A 13,861-nucleotide genomic window follows, 5' to 3' on the forward strand; every position below is an offset into this window, starting at 1 on the left:
TGGATTTGTTCTGCATGTCAGCGAATATTCGATCTGCTGGAATCCATCCCAGGGGAGATATATCCGCGGAAACAGATCCGCTGGCGTGTACACACCATAGGATCTATCCGCTGAAACCCATTTGCTGGGATTTATCTGCGGATGGATTCTATGGTGTGTACGGGGCCTAATGCTTTCCCTGCCTGGTTTGGCTTAACCAGTTGTTGGTGACATGGGTACCCTGCTGCTGACCATGTGGTCTAATGAGAGGAATGCATTTTGCTCCATGATTGTGGAGGACAGTAATGGCCTTATGAGAATAATACAATGAAAAAATATAATATTACTAAACACGTAAAAAAAAAAAAAAAAAGATAACTTCGTTAAATATTTATGGTGGCTGGGTATCTGCCACTATGGGACTGCAGAGGCAGGAATTGTAAGAACACTGGCCCGGATTCACGTAGAGCCGCGTAAAATTGTGCGGGCGTAACGTATCTGATTTACGTTACGCCTCCGCAACTTACATGGGCAAGTGCTGTATTCTCAAAGCACTTGCTCCGTAAGTTGCGGCGGCGTACCGTAAATCGGCCGGCGTAAGCCCGCCTAATTTAAATTTGGCTCAGGGGGGTGTGTTTTATGCAAAACTTCTGTGACCCGACATGATTGACGTTTTTGCGGAACGGCGCATGCGCCGTCCGTGGAATTTCCCAGTGTGCATTGCTCCGAAGTACACCGCAAGGACGTCATTGGTTTAGACGTGAACGTAAATGACGTCCAGCCCCATTCACGGACGACTTACGCAAACGACGTAACTTTTCTTCAAATTTCGACGCGGGAACGACGGCCATACTTAACATTGGCTGCGCCTCATATAGCAGGGGCAACTTTACGCCGGGAAAAGCCCAACGTAAACGTCGTAACTTTACTGCGTCGGCCGCGCGTACGTTCGGGAATTCGCGTATCTAGCTAATTTGCATACTCAACGCGGAATTTGATGGAAGCGCCACCTAGCGGCCAAAAAAAAATAATGCAGTTTAGATCCGACGGCGTAAGAGACTTACGCCTGTCGGATCTAATGGATATCTATGTGTAACTGATTCTAAGAATCAGTCGCATAGATACGACGGCGCAACGCAGAGATACGACGGCGTATCTGGAGATACGCCGTCGTATGTCGGTTGTGAATCTGGGCCTCTGTTTTTAATAAAGCTGCAGTGTCAGGAACTTAACAAAACTCACATCCTGATGCTGCACATGGGGTAGGTCACAATAAAAAAAAAAATGTTTTCCTTCCCAGTGACTGGGGAGGAAAACCTGATGGATGACAGTTTCTGCCTAAGCAAAGCCCAGTGAAACATCTACATACCACATACCTAGGCAAACTCCTTAAGGAGTTATGTGGGACAGGACTGGACCGGCAGGTGTATCCAAGTCCTAGTGCCGTAAAACACTGCGGCCAACTAACTCAGTGCAACAGGCTGGGTCTAAAAAGTGCCCAAGGCCACATTACATTACAGGCTGGTCCCGCATATTCATCATAAAAGGGGTCCAGGTACAACTTTCATGGCTGTGTCAAGTACTGGTCGATCCAGAAAAACTGAATAAAAGCACTCCTGTCTCAGCAATAAATTAAGAAGCTTGATTGAATAAAAATAAAATTGTCTACTGAAAAGGGTTTGTTTTTCTCCAAGCAGAGATGTTCATTCTCCTAGGACACAAGCAAAAAACTAAAGCATGATGGGAGTTAGAGTTTTCCTGTCTGGCTAACCATTTTTTGTGTCAGTGATAAATCTACTGTAGGCAGCAGCATAAAAAAGAAAATCAGCAGCACAAACTATATAACTGGGGGCAAGTTCAGCAAAACGTAGCCAGTGTCCAATCACCTAAAAGGTGGCAGCCTATTACCCAGGGTCTATGAATATCCAGCATGGGTCCTGTACTGTACTCCAAACTGCTGCACTCATCACGCATAGGGCAGCCCATTCACTTGAATGTACTGCCCTATGCATAACAAATGCTTCAAATAAGCTCCAGAACTATTTTTTGAGTGAAGCGTGGTGCATTGCTTTAGCTTGCTTTTTGGTGAATTTGCCGCATGTTTCAAAATGCATGGCAAAGTGCGCATTTTTTGTTCAGAAACGCGCAGAAGTTAAAGGAGCCTTATTGTTATTGCGTAAACCCACCAAATCCACTCTCAGGCCCCATTCACACCTAACACAGTGGGAACAGATGTTTTTTGGCTCGTTTTTCACACAACATGCATAGCAGAGCCCATTGATATCAATAGGCTGCCCTAGATGCAGCAAAGTGGCTCAAAATGTTGGTGTGTTGCGGTGTGGAAATTTTTTACTGTGTGTTTTGCTGCATTTGACTTTTTTGCACGTTGTACAATGTAAATGTGTGTTTGCTTCCGCGTTTGGAGTGCCATTATCAAGTAATAGGACTCAGAAAACAACTAGTTCATTTTAGGTGTATAAAGGTGGTCATACACTATACAATCTGATTGTACAATCTCTATACAATTTCCTTTAGATTTACCAAAATTCTGCAATGAGATGACCCACCTATCTATCCATTCACCCTGTATCCAATCAGGCGGGAATAAAGCTTTCGCCCGATACACTGTGTGCCCTGGATTCCCTTTTCTGCGAGCGTCGTGACGCAGGGGGTGAAAACGGCAGCAAATTCAAATGTATAAAATCACAAACACACTGATACAATGTAATCCTATGGGATTACAATACAAAATAAGATAAATTTACCTTAGATTGCCCCCCTCCCCCCCAGTGCTTTCTCCAGTGCCCTTGCCTGCAGTTTTACTGTACTTTGTGTCTGGAAAATGCAGAGCGACCATGGCATCAAAAAGCATGCCTCCACCTCAAAAGTGGTATATGAGCTGCTGGAAAACAGCGACAGCGATACAGAATCGCTTGCAGAGGAGTTGAGTTATAGCGACTCGTGGGGAAGGTTGTCATCAGATGCAGAAAAGCGATTTTAGCGACGATCCTGCGACTGTCCAGCGATGTTCAGACTTTGTGCTCGATTGATTGCGGTACGGAGCACGTAGCGCCCCCAAGATTTACGTTTACAGGAGCACCTAGGCTCAAAGTGGATGTTGAGGATGACAACCCCTTGGCCTACCTCAAACTCTTTTTGACTGATGAGGTCATTGTAAAAAATTGTTATGGAGACAAAATCGGTACCAGGAGCAATATGCCGCTACCCATCAGCTGTTTTCAAGAAGCAGAAAGTGGGAACCGGTAACCAGAGAGGACATCTGGAAGTTTCTGGGCCTTATTTTTCAGGGAGTGGTGGGGAAACCCCTGGAGAAATGGTACTTGACAACCAACAAATTACTGCCCACTCCTTGTTTTTGGCACTGTTATGTCGGAATACAAATTTTCTCTCATAATGAAATATTTGCACTTTGCAAATAATGAAGACTTGGATGACAGTTCTCATCCAGCTCCAAAACTGAAAAAAAAAATGGGAGATTTATCAAATAATTCTGAAGAATTTCCAGCAGAGCTATATGTTAGAAGGCTGGCCACAGGAAATCTTTGGTCCTGCCATTCATGTGGATGTTACTTTGAAACGTACCACCTACCCAAACCTTGTTGCTGACCCCCTTCATTGAAACGGTATACTCTGAAGACAGTGATCCCTTTAAGAAGAATAATGCAACCTGCCACACTACAAGAATGGTTTGAGGAACACAATAAAGAATGTGAGGTGTTGCCTTGCCTCCTAATTCTTCAGATCTCAATCCAATCGATCATCTGTGGGATGTGCTAGAAAAACAACTGAGAAGGCTGGCCGCAGGAGAGTACTTATAGACTCCTTCCCTGTCAGGGCTAGGTCGGCGTCCGCTTCTCCCTGGCATCCCTGTGTTGTATGCGGCATGGTTGGGGCCACCCACCCGCTTCTCCTGCGGCTCACGCTGGGCATTGTGGTCACGGTCGGTATGCTGGCTATCAGGGGGAGGGGGTGCCGCTACTATTTGGTTATCGCGCTAGTTCCATGGGGGGTTGGGGCTTGCCTCCCGGTGGGCACGTGGGGGAAGGAATCCTGGCTTACTTTTACTTTCCTTGTACTTTTCCGGGTGCTCTCGCTGGTAGCAGGGGGGGGGGGGTCCATCTTTCCAGCCACTTATCCTGGGCATGTTTGGGTATGGGGGGGGGGATTTCTGTCTTGCGTTCGCAGTCTGCCTCAGCGGTTCAGTCCCAGCGTTGTCATGGCGTGTCTGTCTGCCAGGTATTCTGTCTTTACATTTCTGCCTCTGTGTTTATCTTATAGCGTTTCTGCCCCTGGTTTTCTCATTTCTGCCCCAGATTTCTGTTATTGTATTTTGCCCCAGGTTTTTCTGTCATGGCGTTTCTGCCCCCAGGTTTTCTGTCATAGCGTTTCTGCCCCCAGGTTTTTCTGTCATAGCGTTTCTGCCTCCAGGTTTTTCTGTCATAGCGTTTCTGCCCCCAGGTTTTTCTGTCATAGCGTTCTGCCTCAGCGTGTCAGGCGCAGCGTTTTGTCTCATACAATTTCTGCCCCAGGTTTTCCGGCATTGCATTTGGCCATAGTTTTCAGTATCATGCGTTTCTGCCCCAGGTTTTTCTGGCTTAGCGTTTCGGCCCACACGGCTTCCATCATAGCATTTTTGTCATTGCATATGTGCCTCAGCGTTTCAGGCTCGGCGTTCTCGCATACCATTTCTGCCCCAGGTTTCTGTCATATTTTGCCTCAGCGTTCTCTCATACCATTTTTGCCCCAGGTTTCTGTCATTACATTTTGCCTCAGCGTTTCTCTCATACCATGTCTGCCCCAGGTTTCTGTCAGTACATTTTGCCTCAGCGTTTCAGGCTCAGCGTTTCTCTCATACCATGGTTGGGACCGCCCACCTGCTTCTCCTGTCGCTCACGCTGGGCATTGTGGTCACGGTCTGTAAGCTGGCTATCAGGGGGAGGGGGTGCTGCTACTATTTGGTTCTCGCGCCAGTTCCATGGGGGGTTGGGGCTCGCCTCCCGGTGGGCACGTGGGGGAAGGAATCCTGGCTTACTTTCCTTGTATTTTTCCGGGTGCTCTCGCTGGTAGCAGGGGGGGGCGTCCATCTTTCCAGCCACTTATCCTGGGCATGTTTGGGTATGGGGGGGGGGGGGACATTCATCCACACCTCTCAGGCCATACTGGGGGGGGGGGGGCGCTGGGGGTCGCACACAGGCTGCATGAGGGGGGGGGCTGTCCACCCGCATCTCCAGGGGTCATGCGGGGGGGTTGGTAGTCCACCGTTTTCCCGTGGTCACGCTAGCTGAATGGAGGGGGGGCATCCACCCACGAGTCACACTGGCAGTATTTCCTTACATTACTTCCATTGTCATGGCGTCCTGTTCAGCGTTTTTTCAGTCCGTGTTGTCATAGCATTCATGCTCCAGGGGTTTCTGTCCTGGCATTCTGTCATATCATTCATGTCTGCCCCAGGTTGCTGTCGTTGCTTGCCTCAGCATTTCTGGCGTTGCATGTCTGCCGCAGTGTTTCAGTCTCAGCGTTTCTGTCACAGCGTTGCTGCCCCAGGTTTTCTGTCTTTACATTTTTAGTCGCAGCATTCTGTCACAGCGTTTCTGCCATTGCATTTTTTGCCATAGTCTTTCAGTCTCAGCGTTTCTGTCATGCATTTCTGCCCCAGGTTTCTGTCATTGCATCTTTTTTTTAACAGAGATGTTTTATTGAGAAAACAAAGCAGGTGTACATTGTCACAGATGAATATAGGTACAGTCAAATACAAAAGAAAAGTTACAGGACCGCGTCAGGAACTTAGAGCAGGATAAAATACTAAGTGCAATACCATATCAGGGGGAGAAACATCATATCCCGATCCCAACCAACCCCTCCCCAAACCCCAAGGGACAAGACAAAAATTCATACCAGGATTCATACCCAGCCCCCGCCCCCCCAAGGGTCACCTGAGGGAAAAGAAGTGGGAATAGGATAAAACAGGCTCCCCCTGGAGGGGGGGGGGAAAGGGGCGGGGGGGGAGAGTGCAAAGCAGAGCGAGTGAAAATCACACGTCACCGATCACATGAACCATCAACCAGTGTTCAGGTACAGCATAGTATTCGGACCACAACCCAACCTAACCCCTGGCATCAATCCAACCAGACCACACCTTGTCAAACTTTGCTGGGCACTGTCTACTTTCATAAGTGATCTTGTAAAGTGGTAGAACGTTGTTGATTGAGTGGGTCCAAGACTCCACCGTAGGCGGGTCAGCTGCCTTCCATTTGAGAAGGATTTCCCTCCTGGCATAGAAGAGGGAGAAGGTAAGAAACAATTTAGAGTACCTGTCACCCTGCGTCTCCTCCAGGTGGCTCAAAAGGAGAACCAAGGGGTCCATCGGGACCTGCAGCTGAGACACCGAACCCAGGATCCCAGCCACCATCTGTCATTGCATCTTTAGTTGAGGCATTCTCTCACAGCGTTTCTGCCCCAGGTTTTCTGTCATTGCATTTTCAGTCTCAGTATTCTGTCTTAGCGTCACTGCCTCAGATGTGTGTGATACATTGGGAATGCCGAAGCAATCCTTCGTCCTTCCATTTATTATTATTATTATTTTTTTGCACATGTTTTTTTGTGCTGTTCTCATAACTTAATCTAAACAGAAAATGGAAGATAGACGACAGTGGAGCCGAAAAAGAGTTCTGCCCTTGACGCATACCACGTGTCATTTCTGGTTTGTTTATTATATATCCCAAAAGGTCTCTTGGAGCAAACATAATAATAATTCTTTCTGTAAAGCACTATGAGGTATATAAATGCCCCAAAATGGCACTCAAACCAGAATGACAGGGTATAGCGCATAGTATTATAATCACATATATACTATTTTAATTAAATATCATATTTTTATATTTTTGTGTTTTACTTACATATATTAAATGTTGCAGTTTTAATAAGTTCTAGACTAGACATTTACCAATGATTATCTAGACCATTAATGAGCCGATTGCACTAATTTTCATTTATATATGTTTATTTTACAACACTTTATTTCACAATATACAAACACATTTTAAGAAAAAATATTTATCTTCACCATATCGGTTATGATACATACGTGTTTCACACATGGGGTTTTTCTTTTGTCTTCTCCATTATTTCTTATCATTAGCATGAGAAAGATTTTTACTTATGTATTCATTCTATTCCACACACGATAGTACCCCATGTGTGACACATCAGGGTTCATTAAAGTGTTCTTTTGACTAATGATCACCTGTGGGTTAATTGGTAAAAACGCCCCACTCACCTTTTTCCCCTCCTTCATTCAAACACAGTTTTTGTCATTGTTCACTAGCTACGAGTAAGCATCAAGAGATGTGAAACATGTCAGCCACCCTTTTCCTTTTGTCCACTTCTTCTTTTTGACTGCATTGTTTTTGGTTGTTTTTTGAACTTCTTTTGATAAATAAAGACATCGTTTCAAGGAGTGCGGCGGTCCAGGACCTTTTCTATCCAATGCACCTGTGCACAGCCAGCACCCTTTTGGTTCAGTGGGACGGAAGCAAAGCTAAGGGATCAGCAGTTTTCAGAGCGGTATATTCTCTCACAGGCAAAGCATAGACACCTCCCCCCGAATGTATATATAAAAAAATAATAATAATAATAATAATAATCTCCGGGCTTTAACAGTCAGTTTTACTGAAGCAATTTGACTACTAATATTGCACCCTTGTTTGACCAAGTAAAATGTCAGCGTTTTTGAGTATATAATTTACTAAAATTTATTGAATAAAACGTATTATTATTAAATTATTATTATATTATAATTTATGATTTTGTGTTTCAAACTTTATCATACCCGAGATGTCTACTAGACTCTTGTTTGGACAGATTTAAGGGAGGTATTCCTAAAAATTACAGGCCTACAATGTAAAACGCCAAATTTCCATGAAAAATAATGGTACCGCTTTCAGCACCTAAAATCTGAAATAATCATACCGCCAGGGAGGTCAATAGTAAATTGGTAATAGGGGAACTAGATTTTAGAGAAAAAAGCCTTTAACCGCTAGCCACCGGCCAATATACAAATCGGCAGAATGGCACGGCTGGACAAAACAACGTATGGGTAAGTCGTGTCCACCGACTCTGCGATCGTGAGCGTGAGAGACAAATGCCTGTACTGTTAGTTTGTTCCTACTAAGTAGGAACAACCATCTGTCTCCTCCCCCAGTCAGTCCTATCCCCATACAGTTAGAACACATCCAGGGAACACAAATTTAACCCCTTGCTCGCCCCCTAGTGCTAACCCCTTCCCTACCAGTGACATTTACACAGCATTCAGTTCATTTTTATAGCACTGTATAAATGTTAATGGTCCCAAAAATGTGTCAAACGTGTCTGATCTGTCTGTCGCAATACTGCTAAAAATCACACATCGCAGATCACCACCATTATTAGTAAAAAAAAAAAATATGCCATAAATCTTTCCCATAGTTTGTAGATGCTATAACTTTTGCGCCAACCAATTAATATTCGCTTATTGCAAAAAAAAATTGGACCAAAAATATGTAGAAGAATATATATTGGCCTTTTCTAAAAACATTTTTGGGGATATTATAGCAAAAAGTAAAAAATATAGTTTTTATTTTTTTTCAAAATTGTCACTCTGTTTATAGCGCAAAAAAAAAAAAACACACAGAGGTGATCAAATACCAGCAAAAAGGGGGGGGGGGGGGGTTGTCTGTAGTGGAGAAGGATCTGGGGGTTTTGGTAGATCATAAGCTCAAAAATTGCCAAGCTGCGGTTTCCAAAGCGAGCAAAGTCCTTTCTTGTATTAAGAGAGAGAGATATAATTTTGCCCCTGTACAAATCATTAGTAAGACCTCATCTGGAATATGCAGTTCAGTTTTGGGCACCAGTTCTCAAAAAAAAGATATTGGGAAACTGGAGAAAGTGCAGAGAAGGGCAACTAAACTGATAAGCGGCATGGAGGAGCTCAGCTATGAGGAAAGATTAGAGGAATTGAATTTATTCCCTCTTGAGAAGGAGATTAAGGGGGCATATAATCAACATGTACAAATATATAAGGGGTCCATATAGTGAACTTGGTGTTGAGTTATTCACTTTATGGTCAACACTGAGGACAAGGGGGCACTCTTTACGTCTAGAGGAAAAGAGATTTCACCTCCAAATACGGAAAGGTTTCTTACCAGTAAGAGCTGTGAAAATGTGGAATAGACTCCCTGAAGAGGTGGTTCTGGAAAGCTTGGTAGATTGCTTTAAGAAAGGCCTGGATTCTTTCCTAAATGTACAGAATATAACTGGGTACTAACATTTATAGGCAAAGTTGATCCGGGCAATATCCGATTGCCTCTCAGGGATCAGAAAGGATTTTTTTCCCCTGCTGTAGTAAATTGTATCGTGCTCTGCTGGGGTTTTTCTGTGGGTATATGGGATTGTATGATATTATAAAAGAAAGCTCTATTTGTGGGAAAACCAACAATTTTCTAATCATCGATAGGAGATATAATTGGAAAAAAAAAAATACAAAATGAAAATGAAAATAAAATAAAATTCCCATTAAGGAAATAAGGAAAGGAAAATTCCCGTAAAGAAAAGAAGATTCCTGGCCACAAAAATTATTTTCTTTAGTAAAATTAGGTGAAATTGAAGGCTTGGTTGGTCGAATTTCAAAATCAATGATGGCATCATCGGATCACAAAACACACCAAATTTACTTAACATACACTCCGCAATCAGTTCACATGAATGTGTTACGATTGTGATAAGGTACAGAATCCGCAGCGAATTCGCTGTGAATTTGCACTGCATCTAGTGTGAACCGAGGCCAAGGTCAGCTCGCAGGTAGTGACAAGAACACTACATTTCTGGCAAGATCCACAGAATGATGAGCAACGATATATTGCAGAAGGATCTGTTTTTGTCCATTCTATGGATCATCTATTGTGTATATGAGGGTTCTATTTTTATTTATTTTTTGGTTTAACTAGTTGGAGTCTTTTTTTTTCCCAACCTCATCCTGACTAACTATGTACTGTAACTATGTAGCATTTTTGTCCTTGGGTTTAGTTATGCGTTAGGTCTAAGGGTTGAGTAATAAGGTGTGAAACTTCACACTTGAAGTTTTGAGCAATCTCAAAACGCACTACAAATCGCGAAATGCAGGTTTGGTTTTCCCGCGATTTATCATGTGGCAAATAGGATCTCACGAAGCTTGTCGCCCAAAACAAGCTTCTTTTGGGCAACAAGCTTCACGCGATGTGCTCTGCCGTGATTGCAGTTGCGATAAATTGGGTAAGATTGCATAATTGAAAATAATGCCACCTGAACATCCGTTTTGCGATTGTATGTTTTGAGACCGCTGACAGAAACGCATCGATTCTGCCCAAGATCCCAAAACATTAAGTGTGAATGGAGCCTTATTCCTTACTCTAAAATGCTCCCTCCATCTGTGTAACTGGTCTCCAGCAGCCTTCTCTGTAGGGCACTCTGGCCTGTGGTCATGGGCTTCTCTTCTCATATATGGATGTAGGATGAATAATCCTGCATTGTATGTGATGAATCTAAGGAACAGCCCACAACCCAGAGTAACAGGAAGTGGAAGAAACTTCCAGAGCCTACAATAGAGTAAAGAATACACCTTCTTCCTCTATTCCCTAGCATTATGCACCTTTCACACTGGGGCAGGGGCGGCGTCTGCATTTTTAGCGGTGCTTTGCCGTGAACTTTGCGGCCGCTAGAGGGGCGGTTTTACCCCCACTAGCGGCCGAGAAAGGCTTAAAAACGACAGCAAAGCGCCTCTACAGAGGCGCTTTGCTGGCAGGATAGCCGCCGTGCCCCATTGATTTCAATGAGCAGGAGCTGTAAACACACCGCTCCTTCACTACTCCAAAGATGCTGCTAGCAGGACTTTTTTTTACAGTCCTGCTAGAGCACCACTCCAGTGTGAACTGGAGAGACAGCAGCGGCTGTTTCAGGTCGATTTGCAGGCGCTATTTTTAGCGTTATAGCGACTGCAAAGAGACCCAGTGTGAAAGGGGTCTTAACAAGCATTTAACCCTTACAGTGCAGGGCCTTAATTTTTTTATCCTATAGTTAAGCTTTAATGTACACAAAAATATGCAGAAATTAAACTGCCGTTACCTTTTCTCATCAAAACCCACAAGGTCACTTACCATTATGTCACCCTTGATAAGTTGAGCTGGTTCAACGGCGATATAAATCCTGTTCTGTGCCTCAGGAGTAATATTGCTAAAGAGAAATAAAAGCAATCAATCCATACCATTTCTAAAAATCTAAATATAACATAACATTGTAATAACTATTAATATAGTTAGAAACACTTATTATGAATAAAGTCACAACAACAGTTTGGAAATTCATTTCATTTTGTGGTAACAGTCTCAGAGCTTTTTCCCCTTTATAACCTCCACCAAGGGCATGGTTTCTTCCATTCTGAAGATATCCCTGTTTCCCATCTTAAACCTTTTAAGCTTTTGTAGGTTGCACCAATGTCTTAAATACTTTTTTTTTTTTTTAATGCAACTTTTATGCAATTTGTGAATCCCCAAACATTTACCCCATAAACTAAATGACAAAGCCTTCTTACTGAAAAGATATAATGTAAGTGTGTAATATAGCAAAATGGTAAAAACACAAAGGTTTGCGATTTAACTCCGGAGAGCTTATTTCCCACAATCAACATTACTTGTGACATACAGAAAACATTTGTTTACATATACTCTTAGCATTATATAAAGATAAGAGCAAGTTGGGTTTGCATAAACACAATGGTTACATTTTCACAGGTTTGAGAACATAATTTCCCAACGACACTGCATTAGCTAGCTGTTGCAGTGAATGCAAATGTCATGCAGAGCATCGAATGTACAAATACTCGAGGACAGTAAAAAATAGAAATCACAATCTCTCAAGTACAGTACACCGCTACAGTCAGTGTAGCTGCTGAGGTTTAATTTTTAGGGGGGAGCCTGGAGCTCCTCTTTAACTTCACAGATTATTAATGTAACATAATAGATGAAAAATTACTGTCTGGGAGAGCATATTACATTTTTGCATATCAACTTACAGTATATGCCTCAATGTCTTCCCAGTTTAAACCAACAAAATAAGTAGGTCCTGTGCCTAATAATTTATCAAAGTTAAGTTTGATACATTGCACTGGAATTCCAACACTCTCTACTTGTCTGAGTAGCAGCACTAGGCACAAGACAATACTGTATGTGTTCATATTAACATAAAGTACCTAAACAAGAACAAAAAACAAACATATTGCAACTTACAAACCCTTGGATGCTGTGACAGCTTTAAACTTTATTGTTTAGTCTATAAACTAAACTATGGAAACATACCCATTCATTCTGTCAAAAACACAGTGGCCCGGATTCAGATAGCCGATACGCTGCGCAAGTGCTACGACGCGCCGGCGTATCTTCTTTCTGTACGCCAGAATTTTACTAAGATACGGTCGGCGTAAGGCTCTTACACCATCGTATCTTAGGCTGCATATTTACGCTGGCCTCTAGGTGGCGCTTCCGTATATTTCCGCGAAGGAATATGCAAATTAGGTAGTTACGCCGATTCAGAAACGTACGTCCGCCCGGCGCATTTTTTTACGTCATTTACGTTAGGCATTTTCCGGCGTAAAGTTACCCCTGCTATTTGAGGGGTATCCTATGTTAAGTATTGACATCATTCCCACATCGAATTTTGAAAATTTGACGTCGTTTGCGCAAGTCGTTCGCGAATAGGGCTGTACGTAAGTTACGTTCACGTCTAAAGCATCGACGATTTGCGGCGTAATTTCGAGCATGCGCACTGGGATTTTTTCATGAACGGCGCATGCGCCATTCGTAAAATACGTCAAATACGTGGGGTCACAGTGAATTTAAATAAAACACACCCACATACGTTACACCGCCATAACATAGGGCGCAAGTTCTTTCTGAATACGGAACTTGCGCCCTAATTTACGGCGGCGTAACGTATCTGAGATACGTTACGCCCCGCGGATAGATACACCAATGTATCTGAATCCGGCCCAGTGTCCTTGGAACTTCTTGTGCACTGAACAGAAATCTCAAACAATGTTAACAGCTATATTTTAAGAATTACAGAACACCTCCCTCCCATGTGATTGAGATTAGGAGGGAGAAGTTTGTAGTCCAGAAAGAAGCCTAGGATGACAACAGTACTGACTGGCATATTCCAAGGCTTTGGATATCTTTTTTATATCCTTTTTTATCTTTATAACGTCCCATTGCCTTGTTACACAGGTCTTTTGACAGTTATTTTCTGCTCCCCATGGCTCAGTTTTTAGCTTGTGCAGTGCATCCATGTGGAAGCTAAACAAACACATTGACTATTTATACACAGACACTAATTGCAATTTAAAAAGCCACAGATGTGGGAAATTAAACTTTAAATGCAATTTTAACCTGTGGGCAGGGGCGTACCTAGAGCATTTGGCACCCGGGGCGGATCCTACCCCCCTCCACCTTAAAATGTAAAAACACCCCCCTGTGCCCCCTGCATACCTCTGCATCCTTCAATATGTTTTTGTAAATTCTGTGTACCCCTCTCTCCACAACTGCACCTCTGGACCCCTTTACATTACACAGCACCTTGCACCTTTGGACCCCTTTACATTACCTAGCACCCTGGACCCCTTTACATTACACAGCACCCTGCACCACTGGACCTCTTTACATTACACGGCACCCCTTTACATTACACAGCACCTTGCACCTTTGGACCCCTTTACATTACACAGCACCTTGCACCTCTGGACCCCCTTACATTACACAGCACCCTGCACCTCTGTACCCCTTTACATTACACAGCACCCTGC

The 13,861-nt window shown here is 43.4% G+C and overlaps 1 protein-coding gene across 2 annotated transcripts in view; it reads right to left on the minus strand.

Annotated features, from left to right (window-relative positions):
* Positions 1-13,861, minus strand: part of TNS3 (tensin 3) — a 395,327-nt gene that overhangs the window by 246,103 nt on the left and 135,363 nt on the right. For both annotated transcript variants that reach the window (XM_040353375.1, XM_040353376.1), the window contains one exon: positions 11,166-11,241. In XM_040353375.1, coding sequence (XP_040209309.1) covers positions 11,166-11,241 — 76 coding nt within the window. The remainder of the gene's footprint in view (positions 1-11,165; positions 11,242-13,861) is intronic.

Source organism: Rana temporaria, chromosome 5 (genome assembly GCF_905171775.1).
Source record: "Rana temporaria chromosome 5, aRanTem1.1, whole genome shotgun sequence".
Taxonomy (NCBI): Eukaryota; Metazoa; Chordata; class Amphibia; order Anura; family Ranidae; genus Rana; species Rana temporaria.